This window comes from Pygocentrus nattereri, chromosome 9 (assembly GCF_015220715.1).
Source record: "Pygocentrus nattereri isolate fPygNat1 chromosome 9, fPygNat1.pri, whole genome shotgun sequence".
In the NCBI taxonomy this organism is placed as follows: Eukaryota; Metazoa; Chordata; class Actinopteri; order Characiformes; family Serrasalmidae; genus Pygocentrus; species Pygocentrus nattereri.
The window spans coordinates 34,777,914-34,794,397 of NC_051219.1; the positions used below are offsets into that span (position 1 = coordinate 34,777,914).

The 16,484-nt window shown below is 40.1% G+C and overlaps 1 protein-coding gene across 1 annotated transcript in view; it reads left to right on the forward strand.

The window, feature by feature from the left end:
* tmem240a (transmembrane protein 240a) overlaps positions 1-15,942 on the forward strand; it is a 17,581-nt gene extending 1,639 nt beyond the window's left edge. The window contains exons 3-4 of the mRNA XM_017708865.2: positions 4,406-4,614; positions 14,804-15,942. Coding sequence (XP_017564354.1) covers positions 4,406-4,614; positions 14,804-14,958 — 364 coding nt within the window. The 3' untranslated portion in view covers positions 14,959-15,942. The remainder of the gene's footprint in view (positions 1-4,405; positions 4,615-14,803) is intronic.
* Positions 15,943-16,484: the final 542 nt, after the last annotated feature.

Here is a 16,484-nt window from a genome sequence, read left to right on the forward strand (position 1 = left end):
GGTTTGATGTGATTTTCAATTCTGTAGGTTTTGATTCTACAAAGCTCCGACTATACACACCAACTGGTTTACCTACACAAAAAACCTCATCTTTAAGCTAGAACCACACAAATGCCTGAACTACTGTAACATGCCTTCAGTTTCAACCCCTCACAACTGTATATCAACACCAACGTGTCACAAACGTGCAACTGAGACACATAAAGCACAGTGAAAATTTGTGCAGTCTGACAGAAAGCATTAAAAGTAGTTAGTTACTGGTTCAGAGATTCACATCTGCATTAACTGATCAATGAATTGATCAGCGACCCTAGCTTTTACAGAAGACACAAATGAGAGACACAGAAGAGTCTGAACTGTTTTAAATTTCAAAACACTACATGTATAGAATGGAAAGCATTTGATTTTACCTGTGAAAGATTAATTTTCATAGTTGCATTTATTCATATGTGTCTATACTGAATGCACTGGGTTATCCACGTCTTTTAACAGCATAATTGGGCTCTTTGATTTTATGAAGAGTGGATAGTGAATGGGTGGTGACTGGATCCTCTTTGATTTCTCTGTATGCTTTTCTAGATGTGTTTCCCTCCAAGTGCAGCTTTGTGTAGCTCCTTTGTGGCATTGTGAAGTTGGCACAGTTGCAGTATGTTTAAAATATGACCCAATATACTTCCTCCACTAGGTAAGAGGAGAATAGCCCGCATCGGTGGAGTTTCTTCATCATTTATTCCGCTGTATAAATTTTTGGGTGTCATATATAGGTGTAATGCGTGCTGTGTACTCCCTTGGTAGGGTGGAACATGTTATTAATTTCCTTAGAGACACGTAGAGGGCATGCACAAAGCAAGGTGTATAGGCCACTATAGTACAAATCCCTAGGGGTGAATTAATACCTGCGGTGTTAAATGAAAATGCACAGTCGCCAGTTAAGTACATTTGTGAATTCAGCTCTGGGGGTTTTGCTGTGATGGAGAATTACAGCAATGTGTGGTAATATGTTTACTCTCTTGAGACATTTATCTGCACTGAAAATGAAAGTGTACATCATTTCCACATGGATAAAACAACAAACAAAAGGCAACAGTAAGGTATTAGAAAGCTGTTGTTCAATTGTGTTGATATATTTTTTTGCAATGTAGAAATGTGTACACGCATTTTTTCAGTGTGTATGCAAGGTGCTACATCTGAATGGCAATTGCCCTTTAGGTGGGACTTTAAAGATGCTCTAATTGACATCAGCATTTACTCATTAATGTTCCATATGCAGGCTCACAGGACTAATTGGCCAATTTCAGCCTTAAAAACCCTGCATTCTCTACCCAAGGGTACTGAATCAGGCCAATCCAAAATTACTCTCAACTCTGACCAGCTAATCATGCTCGCCACACATACTGCAGCCTTGCACTAATGTTGACTGAAATCATCAAATTAAAATGAAAGAATAATAATTATTAATTGTAATTATCAATATTCAGTTAAATTTAAATTTAGCTATTAAATAACCATAAATGCATAAATATTGCTTATGTTCAGTGATAAATCCTGCACAGGTGTTTACTGTAACAGTCAAAACTGCCTGTCATTCTTCACCAAAATGTTATGCCAGTGAACAAGTAATGAGAAAGAAGGTCACAGAATGTTCTAAACAGTTCTATACAGCCACATGCAACACATAACAACGGCTGAATCCTTCTTGGCTCTAGAACCATTTTTAAAAAGCTTCTACAAAGAGTCATATGCAACAGGTTTCCATTAAGAGCCATTTAATGCATTCAAATGGTTCTTTAAGTACTCAAAGTTCTAAATAGAACCATTACGTTTACTAAAGAACCCTAAAAGAATCTTATTAAGGGTGTAGGATGCCCTGGGATCAGTTGAGGAACGGTATTATGCTGTTCAGGTGCTCTTTGGAAGACTGCATGTACCAGATGGTTAACCAGCAAATATGACTTCAGGTGCTTGTTGAAAGATACACAACCACATACTGAAAGAAAGGATGGAGGTCTAGATAGCGCTTTTCCTGCATTAAAAAGCATAAAGAAGACAAGAAGTGCATGAGATATTTCTTCATATTTCGCTGACAGAAAAGGTGCAATGTCATGTTCTAGGTCACATCTTGTAAACTTGTATATAATCTAGAGCCCCATCTAGTTTCCTACTTTCAGATCATCGCTGTCGCACAAACACCTTGTATCTCTATTTTTGTCATTTTCATTTTTGGCACGATTTAAAAACTCCAGTTATACATTGCTTTGCGTTAGAATTTTACATGAACGTACCAAAGGAAATGGTCCAAAATTACTTGCAAAAAAACCCCCCAAAAAAAACAAAAAACTAATAATCACAATAACAAGGGATACTCAGGCTGTTTTCAATAAAATCTCTACATATTGTATCTGCATCGTATCAGAGATGCTATAAAGGAGGAGACATCGTGTCTGTTTACAAGTCCAGTGCTTCAGTAAAATGAACCAATCCACTTGCTGTTTAAGCCCCAACTGGGAAAAGCTGATCCTCATAATGGAGATGTGTGCATGAACAGTAGTTAGAACAAGCTGAAAATTTCAGATATTCTGTGCAATATTTGAGCCAAACGATTCAAATCACTCATGGTGTTTTTGTCAGATTTGATCAGTTCTTTCAAATATACATTTTAAACATTAATATGGCATTTAGTTTCTGTTGCATATGTTTCTCCCAATTCAAAGAGATAGAAGCCTGGTCTTGTATGACTGGAAGTAAATGCCAGGCGGGCGTTTGCAAAGATGGCTGTCGAGTGGACAGACTTTCCTATAAGGATTTTGATCATATGATTGATTACCACAGACGATTTGACATATTTCCCTGTACTTACAAAAAAACAAAAAAAAAAACAACAGAAAACCTGATGATCCAAAATATGCTTAGAAACCAGTGGCACTGGTGACAAAACAACTGCATTAGAAGTTATTTGAGTATCTTTTCACCTTATTGGGCTGGCATAGCCTATAAATGATTAAAAGCAACATCACTGTATGAATAATTTGAAGCCTGCTTTTATCGACATTTATGAAATGCTTTGTAAGTTACAGCATGTGTTCAGTTTGTTAAACTGTAAGATAGTCATTTTAGCTTATTTGTTTGGCAAAGCATTTTGAAACAAATAAGACATGGCTGCAATATCTGATACAGTTAATAGTCTAAAAACCAGAAGATCTGAAAAAGCCATGTCTGTAGACCTTGTTGGCGAATGAAATTTAGAATACCAGAAGCCAAATGAGCAATAAAGAGCAATAGACTGCTAGATTTTGAGTTCCCGTTATATTGCTTGCAGTTCTGATCTGTTTCAGTTCTTTCCCATATGGACACTAAAGGAAAAAAGTCATTTATCTGCATGGGTGGAAGTGCACAGATGGTTTAGTTAAAACTGAATACAAATGCAGTGTTATTGATATCTCATGTTTCTGTAATAAGAATCTATTCGACGTTCTCTATTTAGGACTTTATAATACATTCACAATACACACAGAACTTAGTCATAAGTCTTTTATGACACATTTATGAATGCTTATGCCAATAGCCTTCACTCTTAGTGAAGATGGTTCTTCAAGGGTTGTTTAGCGAAAGAAATGGTTCTATATGGAACCATGAACACTCAAAGAACCATTTTGCTTGATTAAAGGGTTCTTTGCATCATGAAAAGGTTCTTCTGCTTGGAGAATGTGCTGTAGATGTTCTATATAGAAAATGTTCTATATAGGAAAGGGTTCTATACAGCACCCAAAAGGGTTCTTCCATTGTTACAAGCTTTACACTCTTTTGGGTTCTTCTATTCTACTTATGTGACTTATGCCTGTTATACATATGTGACTTAAGCTTGGTTCTTCTATTCTACTAATGTGACTTAAGTAGGGATCTTGAATTGAAGTATTCCTGCCTTTTCCTATTCAACTGGATCTTTCAATTGGAGTCTTTTCTCTCTTGTGTGAATTACCATCAGATCTATCTATCTATCTATCTATCTATCTATCTATCTATCTATCTATCTATCTATCTATCTATCTATCTATCTATCTATCTATCTAATGGATAGACATGGACATGCTGATCTAAGTTCTTTTGTAGAGCATGATAATATGTGGACATCACATCTCATTTACAAAAATAGTTTTTTTAAAGAGCCATCTATTAAAAGGTTCTTTAGAGAACCAGGAGTGTTTTTTTTTTGTCTAAGACATCACTCCACAGAATCCTTTTCTGTACCTTTATATTTAATATGGTATCCATCTGTTCTCTTGTGTCTCTTTTAAGTATGTCAGGCATCTGTGTGCTTTCTGAGCAAACCTGCACTGCTTTCAGTATTTTGGTCTCTCTGTTTATTTGGAGCTAAATGTCAAGGCTCAGTGTTTTCTTTCTATCACAGGCACCATGTCCATTATGTAATTCCATATGACGGGGACCATTCGTTGGTGGACTCATCGGAGAACTACTTTGTGAGCGACAGTGTGACAAAGCAGGAGATGGACCTCATGCTGGGGCTGTTGCTAGGCTTCTGCATCAGCTGGCTGCTGCTGTGGCTGGATGGAGCGTTACACTGCGCTGTGAGGGCCTGGAGGGCCAGCCGCTACTATGGTGAGTGTGAAGGGGCCACATCACACTTGGGCCCCCCCCACCGGGCCCAAGGAAGCATGTAAACTAGGTCAATAAAAAGGCTAAAGCATGCATTTGCAAACTTATAAAATTCAGCTGATATGCTGTATGATTCAAAATGTGACAGATGAAGGTATTTTTGTTTGTGAGAGTAACTGCATTTGGAGAAATGATTCACTCTAACACCTCTCATGTTTAGGGAATAAATTAGAGCCTTTGGAGCTGACACTCCGTATGTCCATTGTCATGAGTAATCAAGCCTCAGAAGTATATTTTTCTGTTGCTCATCATTTGCATAATATGACGAGTGTATGGAAATGGGGGAAGATAATGGTAGCATTATGTTTAATCTTTTTACCCTGAAAGAATAGTTTCACTTATCCCAGATGTAGTTGATTGGCCAAGACATGTTTGGAGTCTAAAAATGTGGAAATCTAGGCTATCAAACACTGCAAGGCTAACATTGCTAACAAACACTGGAAACCAATGTTCCCTCAGATAGCCCAAATCATTTCCATAAAATACATCACCAAAACATCTCTCAATCTGCTCAAACTGCACCCAGGTCTTCAATAAGATCGCACAGGCTTGTCGATGTGGTTTAGAACACAGTATGACTTACTGTGAGCTATAAAAATGAACTAATAAAATGTGCTAATAAAGTGAACTTCAGCTTATAAAGTAATAGAATGGCCCTTAAGATGGCACGGAGGATTCCCCAGAGGAGAAATGAAGAGGTAAAGTTGACCTGGGCATGGTAAAGCTGGCACTAGAATAGGAGGCAGGAGAACATAATTGGCCTGCCCTTTTCCCCTTTCCTTAGTGCAGTGCTAGCCAACAGAATTAGCGATTGGCGTTCTGCACCAAGCACACTGAGTCGTCTAATGATGTTGTGTTAACAGCAGTTTGAAAATCATGCAGTCTTGGAGGAAGCGCATGCTAGCCTTCACCCTCCTGGCTTGGTAGCATGGTGCGATGGGAGAGACTTAGCTAGTGGGTGGAATTGGACACCGTTGAAATTCAGAATGTTTTATTAGTCACAAATGATAATATTATGCTGTGCTAACAAGGTGGATTGTGTTGTTGTAGCTAATTGAAACTGCCAAAAATAACAAATTACTCACCATGTTAACGCAGAAAAAATCTACATGAAAAATAAATATGCATCTGATCCATCTCTTTAGTGCATCCTTACACGCACACACAAAATAAACGTCAGTTGAAATGAATGAATGTAGACTGAGGCATTTTGACAAAAGCTTTCATTAGGTTTGCTAAAGTCCTGTAAAGCTTGTCCAGCCCTGCAGCAAAAGACACACATGTGGGTGGACCATGCATAGGTCAGTTATGCCAGAAAGGTGCAAATACAAACTCAGTGGGGAGGTTTTCATAGGAAACAGAATGAGCTTTGAGACATTGCTTAAAATGAAGTGTTCAATATGATTTCAGTTTTAGAATGACTTTGGGGATGAACGTCTGTGTGAGAAATTCCTCAAATTTGCCCCAATTACATGTTTGTTACAGTACTTAAATCATGCTAGTCGTCTCAGTACATTGCATTTATAGGAAAAACCTTTTGTCACCACCTCTTTATTGTTTATAATCTGAGCCACTTTTTCCCCAATTTGCTTTTTTTTCTTTATCAAACAAATTTAAATTTGAATAGACTATTATTTTTAATGGATACTGTTGATCTTATTGGATACTGTTGTCATTCCATTTTTAAGACCTCATCTCACAACCGACATGAGTAGGAAAAGTATCTTCTTATGTGATGAGCTGACCGTAGTGTGATCCTGTGCATAATGAGTATAATGGAGGATTTCACTAATGTTTAACACAATGATGCTGCTTAATCAGGAAGGTCTGAAAGGGTTTTTTACAGTTAATATGGCCTTCATTTTTGGATGGCGTTCCTTTGCTTGGTGATGGATTGATACTTCTGCTCTGATGGTTCATTAAAGATAATGATTCCTCCATTGGGGTTTAGATATGACTGAAGTTTGATCAGTGAAGTTTGATCAGGCTCTTTTCATTTATTAATGGGATGTATCAGCAAAAAATTAACACATTGCCCCCCTTACCCCAAACATAGCTGAGCAGCCAAATCATGTTCAGTGTTCAAAGTGTGTATCTTTAGTTTTGTACACAAGTTACAAGGCTAATGTAGTTACCGGGTAGTCAAAGCTCTAATGTGCACTTACAACAGTCTAAGCCCTTAGTTTTGTAACAGCATGCAAAAACATAGGTACCATCTAGCTAGCTTCCAGAATCAGTATGCTTGAATGTTCATGCAGACTGTTAAATAATAATAAGGTAATTTTAATAATAATAAAGTAATTTTTCGCAACAGCATTATACTGTTTATCAGTCACATTAAGAACGGAATACCACATTTCAACTCTTATGTGTCAGTTATTAAAGCAGCACTACATAGTTTTTGTTAAAATAAAAAAAAAGTAGTATTATGGAGTAAGGAGAGAAAAGAACATCCTAAAATATGGTGTATGTGTGCTTCTGCGAGTCACTATGCACACTAAGCCTGAAACAATTTAAAAGACAGAGGCATCAGGACGGATTTCACCATAATTTTCCAAACCACATCATACTTGGGGGTCCAAAGCACAACCCACGTTACAAAGTGTTCTTCCACACATTCTGCAGTTTTCACCAGAGAGTTCTCCAAATCACAAAAACCTAATTAGTATAACTTATAAGGCTACAAAAGTTCCATATGGAAGTAAAACGTATATACATATATTTGCTCATATCAAAAATACATGTGCAATATATGTGTTGTGTTAAAATATATGTAAACCTGTTTAACTCTGCCTTTTTTAAATATTTAAATGTATGGCAAAATAAGCACACATATGTCAATATATTGAAGTTTACGCACAAATTTTCTCTGTACTTCTGCATTTCTATGGATAACAATATGTCATATTGGACTTACATAACAATATCTAATTTAGCATCAGAATTTCTGAGATTACTTATCAGCTTGACATGATAATGTAAAGTCATGAATTTCAGATTCACACTTAAAGACACTTAAATGTGTGGCATAATTCTCAACTTCTGCATGTAGTGCATACCTTTCTCATGCTGCCGTCGCAGCTTCTGCAATTATGGATGTGGTTATTGGAGTGAAAAGTAAGCTTTGGGTCGATGTAACTGAACCACCAGGCAACACAGCAGTTGTTTGTTACAGTCATCTCGGTCCACTGGGCCGCAGAGGTACATATGTTGTGTCTGTAAATGTAAGTGCCTCTTTCAAAAAGAGAATGCTTTCAGCTTCAGCATGCACTAACCATCCCAGGGGCAGGTGTTTGGAGATCATTTGGGTTAAAAAAAAACGAGCAAATAAAAAATCAGGCAAAACAGAAGTGTTAAAAAGGAATGGACATGTGTTCTTTAAATATTTCAGCCAAGTGCGGCTTAAGTCACACTGACAGACCACAGACCACATGTAGCAATGGATGTAAATTAAATATGATCATAACCCATGCAGAAAGTAGTCAATGATATTTAAGGTGCATTAACCTCTTACATGGTCTGGGCCCACCAGCAGGCCCAGAGTCTTAATACACACTTCTATTAGATAAGAATAGCTCAGCCAGTTTGCACTGAAGTCTCTGTAGTTACTGAATAATAAATCTTAGTGTGTAATACTACGGTCAAGGGACAGACAATATAAAGTACCCTATACATTGTCTATATTTAGCTTGTTACCACATAATGCTTGTAAAAAAGTTTGAACTAATTTTGTAGATTGGTACATATATAACCACTGTTTTCACTAAAGAAACTCCTTTTTTAAAGTGTATGGCTGGGCTTTACACAGCACTGGACATCTTGATATGGCGCATTGATTCACCAACCAGCATAAGCTGATGAGGAATCATGGGGATGCCCCCGCAGTGGAGCTGTGAAAGCATGACGTTGATGGCAGGTCAGCCTTGTTTAGCCTCTCTGAGATAGAGGAGTAAAGGTGAGACTGAGAGAGGAATAGAGGTAGAGAGAGAACAGAGAGGGGGGAGATGCTGTCACATCCCCACCCCCACACACATACACACACTTTCACTCCTCCTGCACCCTCTCGCTTCGTGAGTGCTATAAATAGAAAGAGAGCAGCTGGAAAGAGAAGGCAAGCAAGGGGGGAGACATGTGTGAGTGAGATGACACACACACACACACACACACACACACTGCATAGAGAAGTACACGTCGATTTTTTTTATTGCTCTCATTCTCTAATTCCACCCCCCACCCACCCATTACTCCACAGACCACTAAGCGAGTGCATCATGCTGTATCCTTGCCCTTATCCTTCATTCTTCATCAGTTCTCTTTTTTGAGCTTTAGTTTTCTATATAAACTGGGTTCAGTATGTTTGGTGAATAGGTTGTATATTATATTATGGTTGTTATTATTATATGTATTATTTTTATAGACTGTTGTATGTGTTTTGTTCATTAAGAAATGCACAAAGGTAGGTGATGACTTAGCACTGATGTGTGCTATACTAATTTGAGCAGAGCCTGTGCTGCGTTAGCTCCGCACAGTTCATTACGATTACGTTCACCTGTGCATCCCCGGCATCAGAGGCAGTTTGTTTTTATTCAAATGAAGGATTTAAAATCACGGCCTTTATTTATTAGCTTCTTCTGAATACCCTTCACAAGAGTCCTTGTGGATGGCATACCCGTAGAATGCTATAAATAACCATCCCCTCCTTTCTAGCTCGGCCATCGGTGAGGGGCAGGGCTGTCTGGGGATCTCTCTCTCTCTCTTTCACTCTTTCTTTCTCTCTCTCTCTATCACTCTCTGTGTGTGTGTGTTCGGGTTGGTGTCTCCAGGTCTACCAACCAAGCCTTAATTGTCTACACTTATGAACAGTGTTGCCAATCACTCTTATAATAAATATGAAATTCACCACATGGTGATGGGTCTGTGGTAAAGCAGCATGTTTCATTGCTGTAATTATGAATCAATTCATCCTTTAATCGACAAATCGTCACTGTCATATCATGTCATGTCCATTTTTGGTACTTTTTATTATACTGTTTAAAAAACACTAACTGCTCTTTACGCTGTGATGGTCCCAAATAAAATCTCATTGAATAAAATGGAATAAACCTCATTGCATTAACCTACATTAAATTAAGAAAATATTTTTCCATTTCTTATGAAGTTACCATTTTGAAGGGCTGAGATTTTTCTCAACTAACATGTTGTGTTTTGTATTGTGTTGTCCACTATCCAGTCATTGTTTTTATCATGTTCTTTTGTGAAAATGATTTTCTATATTTCAAGCCATGTATTGTCTTTTTCATATATTAAGCTGAATTTAAAACCAGCTATTAGGGGTGTACTTTGTGTACTTCTGGTGCTGGTCCCAAGCCCGGATAAATGGTGAGGGTTGCGTCAGGAAGTGCATCCGGCGTAAAACTTGTGCCAAAACTATCATGCAGATCACAAATATGATTTCCATACCGGATCGGTCGAGGCCCAGGTTAACAACGACTGCCTCCGCTGCTGTTGACCAGCAGGGTGCCGGTGGAAATTGGACTACTGTAGGTCGAAGACCATCAAAGTGGAGAGGAGGAAGGCGGGTTAGAAGGCAGCGAGAGAGAAGGAAAGGCAGGAGTGTGGAGGTTAGAGTAGGGACTCCGAACATGACTGAACATGGGACAATGACTGGTAAAGGCAGAGAGCTTGCAGACATGATGGAGAGAAGGAAGGTAGATATTCTGTGTGTCCAGGAGACCAGACGCAAAGGAAGCAAAGCCAGGAACATTGGAGGTGGATTCAAACTGTTCTATCATGGTGTAGAGAGGAAGAGAAATGGAGTAGGGATAATCCTAAAGGAACAGCTTGTGAAAAGTGTTCTGGATGTAAAGAGAGTGTCAGACAGGATCATGAGCCTGAAGTTGGAGGTTGACGGTGTGATTTTGAATGTGGTCAGTTCATATGCACCACAGGTTGGTTGTCAGTTAGAGGACAAAGAGGAATTTTGGAGTAAGAAGGATGAAGTGGTAGATGGTGTCCCTAGAGAGGAGAGATTAGTGATTGGTGCAGACTTCAATGGACATGTTGGTGAAGGGAACAGAGGGGATGAATAGGTGCTGGGTATGTATGGTGTGAAAGACAGAAATGCGGAAGGTCAGATGGTTGTAGATTTTGCAAAGAGAGTGGAAATGGCTGTGGTGAACACGTATTTTCAGAAGAGGGAAGAACACAGGGTGACATACAAGAGTGGAGGGAGGTGCACACAGGTGGATTATATCCTTAGCAGGAGATGCCACCTAAAGGAGATTGGAGATTGTAAAGTGGTGCCAGGGGAAAGTGTAGCAAGGCAGCATATGGTGGTTGTCTGTAGAATGAGATTAGAAACAAAGAAGAGAAGGAGAGTGAAGACAGAGCCAAAGATTAGATGGTGGAAGCTGAAGGAGGAGGATGGTTGCAGGCAGTTCAGGGGAAAATTGCAACAGGCCCTTGGGGGCAGTGAGGAGCTACTGAGGACTGGGAAACTACAGCTGGTGAAAACTGGTGAGAAAACTGGTGGGAAACTGGTGAGAGAAACTGGCAAAAATGTGTTGGGTGTTTTGTCTGGTCAGAGGAAAGAAGACAAGGAAAGTTTGTGGTGGAATGAGGAAGTCCAGGAGAGTATTCAGAAGAAGAAGGCAGCTAAGAAAAAGTGGGATAACCAGAGAGATGAAGGAAGTAGGCAGGAGTACTGTGAGGCTAGTCGCACAGTGAAAAGAATGGTGGCAAAGGCAAAGGCTCAGGCCTATGATGAGCTGTATGAGAGGCTGGACAGTAAAGAAGGAGTAAAGGACTTGTATTGTTTGGCTAAACAGAGAGATAGAACTGGAAAGGATGTACAGCAGGTTAGGCTGATAAAGGATAGAGAGGGAAATGTACTAGTGAGTGAACAGAGAGTGTTGAGTAGATGGAAGGAGTACTTTGAAGAACTAATGAATGAGGAAAATGAGAGAGAGGAGGACAACGGGGGGAGAGATAGTGGATCAGGAAGTGCAGAGAATTAGTAAGGTGGAAGTGAGGGCAGCTTTAAAAAGGATGAAGAATGGAAAGGGAGATCTTTAGGAGAGAAGGCAGTGGACTTTTTAACCAGGTTTTTTAACAAAATCCTGGAGAGTGAGAGGATGCCTGATGAGTGGAGAAGCAGTGTGCTGGTCCCCATTAAGAACAAGGGTGATGTGCAGAGCTGCGGTAACTACAGAGGTAAAAAGTTGATGAGCCACACCATGAAGGTATGGGAAAGAGTTGTTGAAGCAAGGCTAAGGCGAGAGGTCCAGATCAGTGAGCAGCAGTTTGGTTTCATGCCCAGAAAGAGTACCACAGATGCAATTTTTGCGTTTAGAGTGTTGGTAGAGAAGTACAGAGAAGGTCAGAAGGAGCTACATTGTGTCTTTGTGGATCTAGAGAAGGCATATGATAGGGTGCCAAGAGAGGAACTGTGGTACTGTATGAGGAAGTCAGGTGTAGCTGAAAGGTATGTTAGGGTGGTGCAGGACATGTATGAGGATAGTGAAACAGTGGTGAGGTGTGCAGTTGGAGTGACAAATGGTTTCAAGGTGAAGGTAGGGTTACATTGGGGATCAGCTTTGAGCCCCTTCTTGTTTGCAATGGTGATGGAAAGGTTGACAGATGAGATTAGGCAGGAGGCTCCATGGACCATGATGTTTGCAGATAACATTGTAATCTGTGGTGAGAGTAGATAGCAGGTGGAAGAGAATCTGGAGAGGTGGAGGTTTGCACTGGAGAGGAGAGGAATGAAGGTCAGTAGAGATAAGACGGAATACATGTGTGTGAATGAGAGGGAAGCAGGTGGAAAGGTGAAGATGCAAGGAGTAGAGGTCATAAAGGTCGATGACTTCAAATATCTTGGGTCAACCATCCAGAGCAATGGACAGTGTAGAAAAGAGGGGAAGAAGAGGGTGCAGGCAGGATGGAGTGGGTGGAGACGGGTGTCAGGGCTGATGTGTGACAGAAGGATAGCAGCAAGAGTGAAAGGGAAGGTTTACAAGACAGTAGTGCGTCCTGCTATGATGTATGGTTTGGAGACTGTGCCTCTGTCTAAAAGACAGGAGGCTGAGCTGGAGGTAGCGGAGATGAAGATGCTGAGATTTTCGTTGGGAGTGACAAGGATGGACAAGATTAGAAATGAGCAGATCAGAGGGACAGTGAAGGTGGAGCAGTTTGGAGATAAAGCCAGAGAGGCCAGGTTGAGATGGTTTGGACATTTGTTGAGGAGGAATAGTGGATATATTGTTCAAAGAATGTTGGAGACGGAGCTGCCGGGTAGAAGAGGTAGACCTCAGAGGTTTATGGATGTAGTGAAGGTGGACATGGAAATGGTTGGTGCAAAAGTAGAGGAGGCAGTGGATAGGGCAAGATGGAGGCAGATGATCCGCTGTGGCGACCCCTAAAGGGAGCAGCCGAAAGAAGAAGAAGAAGAAGAAGAAGAAGAAGAAGATATATTAAGCTGAATTTAGTTTATATACCCCCGTGACCCTGACGGAGAAGCGGCTTAGAAAATGAATGGATGGATGGATGGATAGTTTATATACACCACACATATACACTGTCAAAAGTTTGTCTGCTCATCCAGCATTTCTTCTGATATTAATAGTATCAATATAGAGTTTTTCTCTAACAGCCTCTACTCTTCTGGACCAGCTTTACACTAGATGTTGGAACATTGCTGAGAGAATTTGAATGCAGTCAGACACAAGAACGTTAGCCAGGTCAGGTACTGAGGGTGGGTAATTAGTTCTGGATCACCAGCTCCACTCTAACTCATCCCAGAGGTATTGAGTGGAGCTTCATTATTCCAGAGAACCTGATCCCTTATTCCACAGTCCAACGCTTGGGGGTTCATAACTATCTATCCTACTGGGCTAGTTTCAACTAGTCCAACAGAGCTGATCCAGCTCTTCAGGTAAATATCAAGCTCTTCGTGAGCTGGGTTAGGCGTGTTGGGGCAGAGAAGGCCTGAAACTATGCCGGGCACTGGCTCCCCAGGAATGACGCCTGACATTAGTCCTAGCAACATTAGGCGTCCCGTTCTACTGATGATTTTTTTTTATGGAAATTATTTAAACTATATATGTTCAATCAAACACTTGGGTTCACCTTAGAGTAGCTGAATTCACTAATACGAAGAGGTGTCTGTCTACATTTTCGCATATAGTGCATGTGCATTTCAGTCAAGAACAGTCTAACATAGACTATCCCGAAAAATGTCGATACTCCTGGAAAAACTATTGATAAAAGAGGTCAGTCTTAAAATTCAAGGTTCCAGAATGGGTTCTTTGCACAGGTCTATAGTAGAACCAGTGTTGGTTACCTTAAAAACAATTTAATGAAGGATTATTTTGAGAATCTTTTTGATAAATGAGATATGTGAGTGTGAAGAACCTTTGAAGCTAAAGCACCTCCATATAATGTGCAGGTTCTGGGAAGAACCCCTAATTTGCTATAAAAAGCTTAAGTGGAGGCTCTTGAAGCCTTTAAAAGGCTTTTCACACTCTCTTTAGGGAAGCAACGGTTGCTCTTTTATATGGCATCGATCAAAGAAGCCTTTGTGGCACTCTTTTTTTTTGAGAGTGTAGATCAACAGAATAAAAAAAAATAAATAAAAATGCCTGTTTTCGAATTCACTAATGGGACTTCAGGTATACTAAAAGAAAAAGTTTTACTTGTCAGGTTTTTAACAAGCAAGGATTCATTTTAGAGGTCATGTGAGGGGATGCCGTCCTTCTGGTCAAAAAAATTACAAAAACCTTCCTCCTTGTAAAACAACCAGCCCCCTTTCCACCCCCTGTGGATTAATGTGAAATCACTAGATTGGCCTAGAGATTTTTGCTGGACCCAGCAACCCTGTCCATTAAAGGGAATGCTAAAAATAGAAACTGAAAAATGGAATTTATGATCTTTGGTGATGATCTTAGAATGTAGTAATATAAACCATTGGCTTAGATGAAGGATTCTATGGAAACAAAATTCAAAAAGGTTCTTCACACTCATTTCTCGTTTTCAGAGGTTCTTCTAAGGCATCACTCCAAAGAATCCTTTTATGGATCTTTTATTTAAGGCTCTAATTAATGAATGAACTGCTTCTGTTCCTCTCCATTCACAGATACACCGTCCTGGTCCTGGCTCCCTCAGTTCTGTAACCTGCGGGATCTCCGCAGGCGTGCACAGTTACGACAGCTGGAAGACTCCAGTGGAAACATGGTGCACATCAAGCAGAAGCTCTACCATAACGGCCATCCCAGCCCCCGTCACCTTTGACTCTCAACAGCAGTACCCTCCCCCCAACTGTCCCATTACCAAATGCTGCCTCAGAGACCCTCTTCAACAGTCCCACTGCTGTCAGATCCACCTTCTTGACTTTCTACGGCCACCCGACACAGTCCAGTATTTTGAGGAAAAAATAAAGAAGACTAAAACTCAAGAAGAAAGAAAACGCAACTTTTGTCCACACACCATGTTTGTGGGGGGGAGGTGGGGGTGGAGGTAAGATGTTTGGGGGTCTTTTTTTCTGTACAGGCATTGTCATTTTTTAATTGTTAAATCTAGGCATGCACTTTTAAAACGGGGTGGGCTAGGCATTTACAGTGTTTAAATGGGGCAGTGAGCCTAGGGTGATTTTCATTTTTGGTCTTTTTTTTTTTGGGACACATGTGGGTGGGGCTGACGAGAGAAAGGGTGGGTCATGGTTTTTGTGACGGCGTAGTTAAAAGATTACTGCTTGTGTAAATAGTTATACATATTGTTTTATGGGACTTAAGTCAACACAGGGTTAGGGGGGTCATTAGAAATGAGCTATAATTCATGTGCCAGGAAAACAGGCTAATGGAGAGTGAAAAAAGTCATGAAAACAGAAGTGCGACGTGGATGAAAATGGATCTCTGTAAAATATTGATTGATCAGCTTTGTTACCTAGTGAAATCAATGAATGTATGTAATTTTATCTGTAAATAAAGGAGAGGGAGGGTGAGACCAGTCGAACGGTCAGTGCTCTTTGTGCTGGACTGAGCGTTTCTGAGTTCAAAATGAGAGAGAGCCTTCAGCACTTGCCTTGTCTTCCCTTCACTATGTCCAATAACCCGTCCAGGTCTGCTTTTAAATAAGTCCAGAGCCAAACAAGAGCAAACCAGCGTGCCGGCACAGAGAGCCTTGACCCACTTTCCCCTTCCTCTCCATGTCCAGACATTGCTGTTGTGAAGATGAAATGTCTGTTTTATTAAAAGTGCCATTGAAGCACAACAGTGACCCCTATTGTGGAGATGTGTTATTTCTCAGCACCTTCCCCGTCCAGCTGCGGCCACAAAATCTCCATTTCACAAACTGAAATGCTGCTATTCCTATTATACCTTATGAAACAGTAATTACAACCACCTCGAGGAACTGGGCCAAAATGGTGAAGAATCACAGCTGATTTTTGTCTCCTGCAGGAATGATATTGTGGGAATAGAAGGCTTTCTCATTTACTGCATAATATATAGAACTGAAGCATACAACATAAATAACATCATCTTCATCACCATCCTCATCATCATCTTTCTTACACTGAATGTGTTATACACATTTGTTTGGTGTTTGTCTATTGCTTAATACAAAGCTCTAGTGACTCGTTCTCAACTAAGCCAGTGTTGTCCATTTGACACTTCCAAACAAGAGAGAAAGCTGATCAGCTTTAGAATTCATTCAATGTAAAACATAATCAACAAAACAACTGTAACTGATCTAGTTTCCTCATTCTTTCCCAGAATTCATGTGTTTGAGATAATTCGATTTGCGACCAATCTTGTATA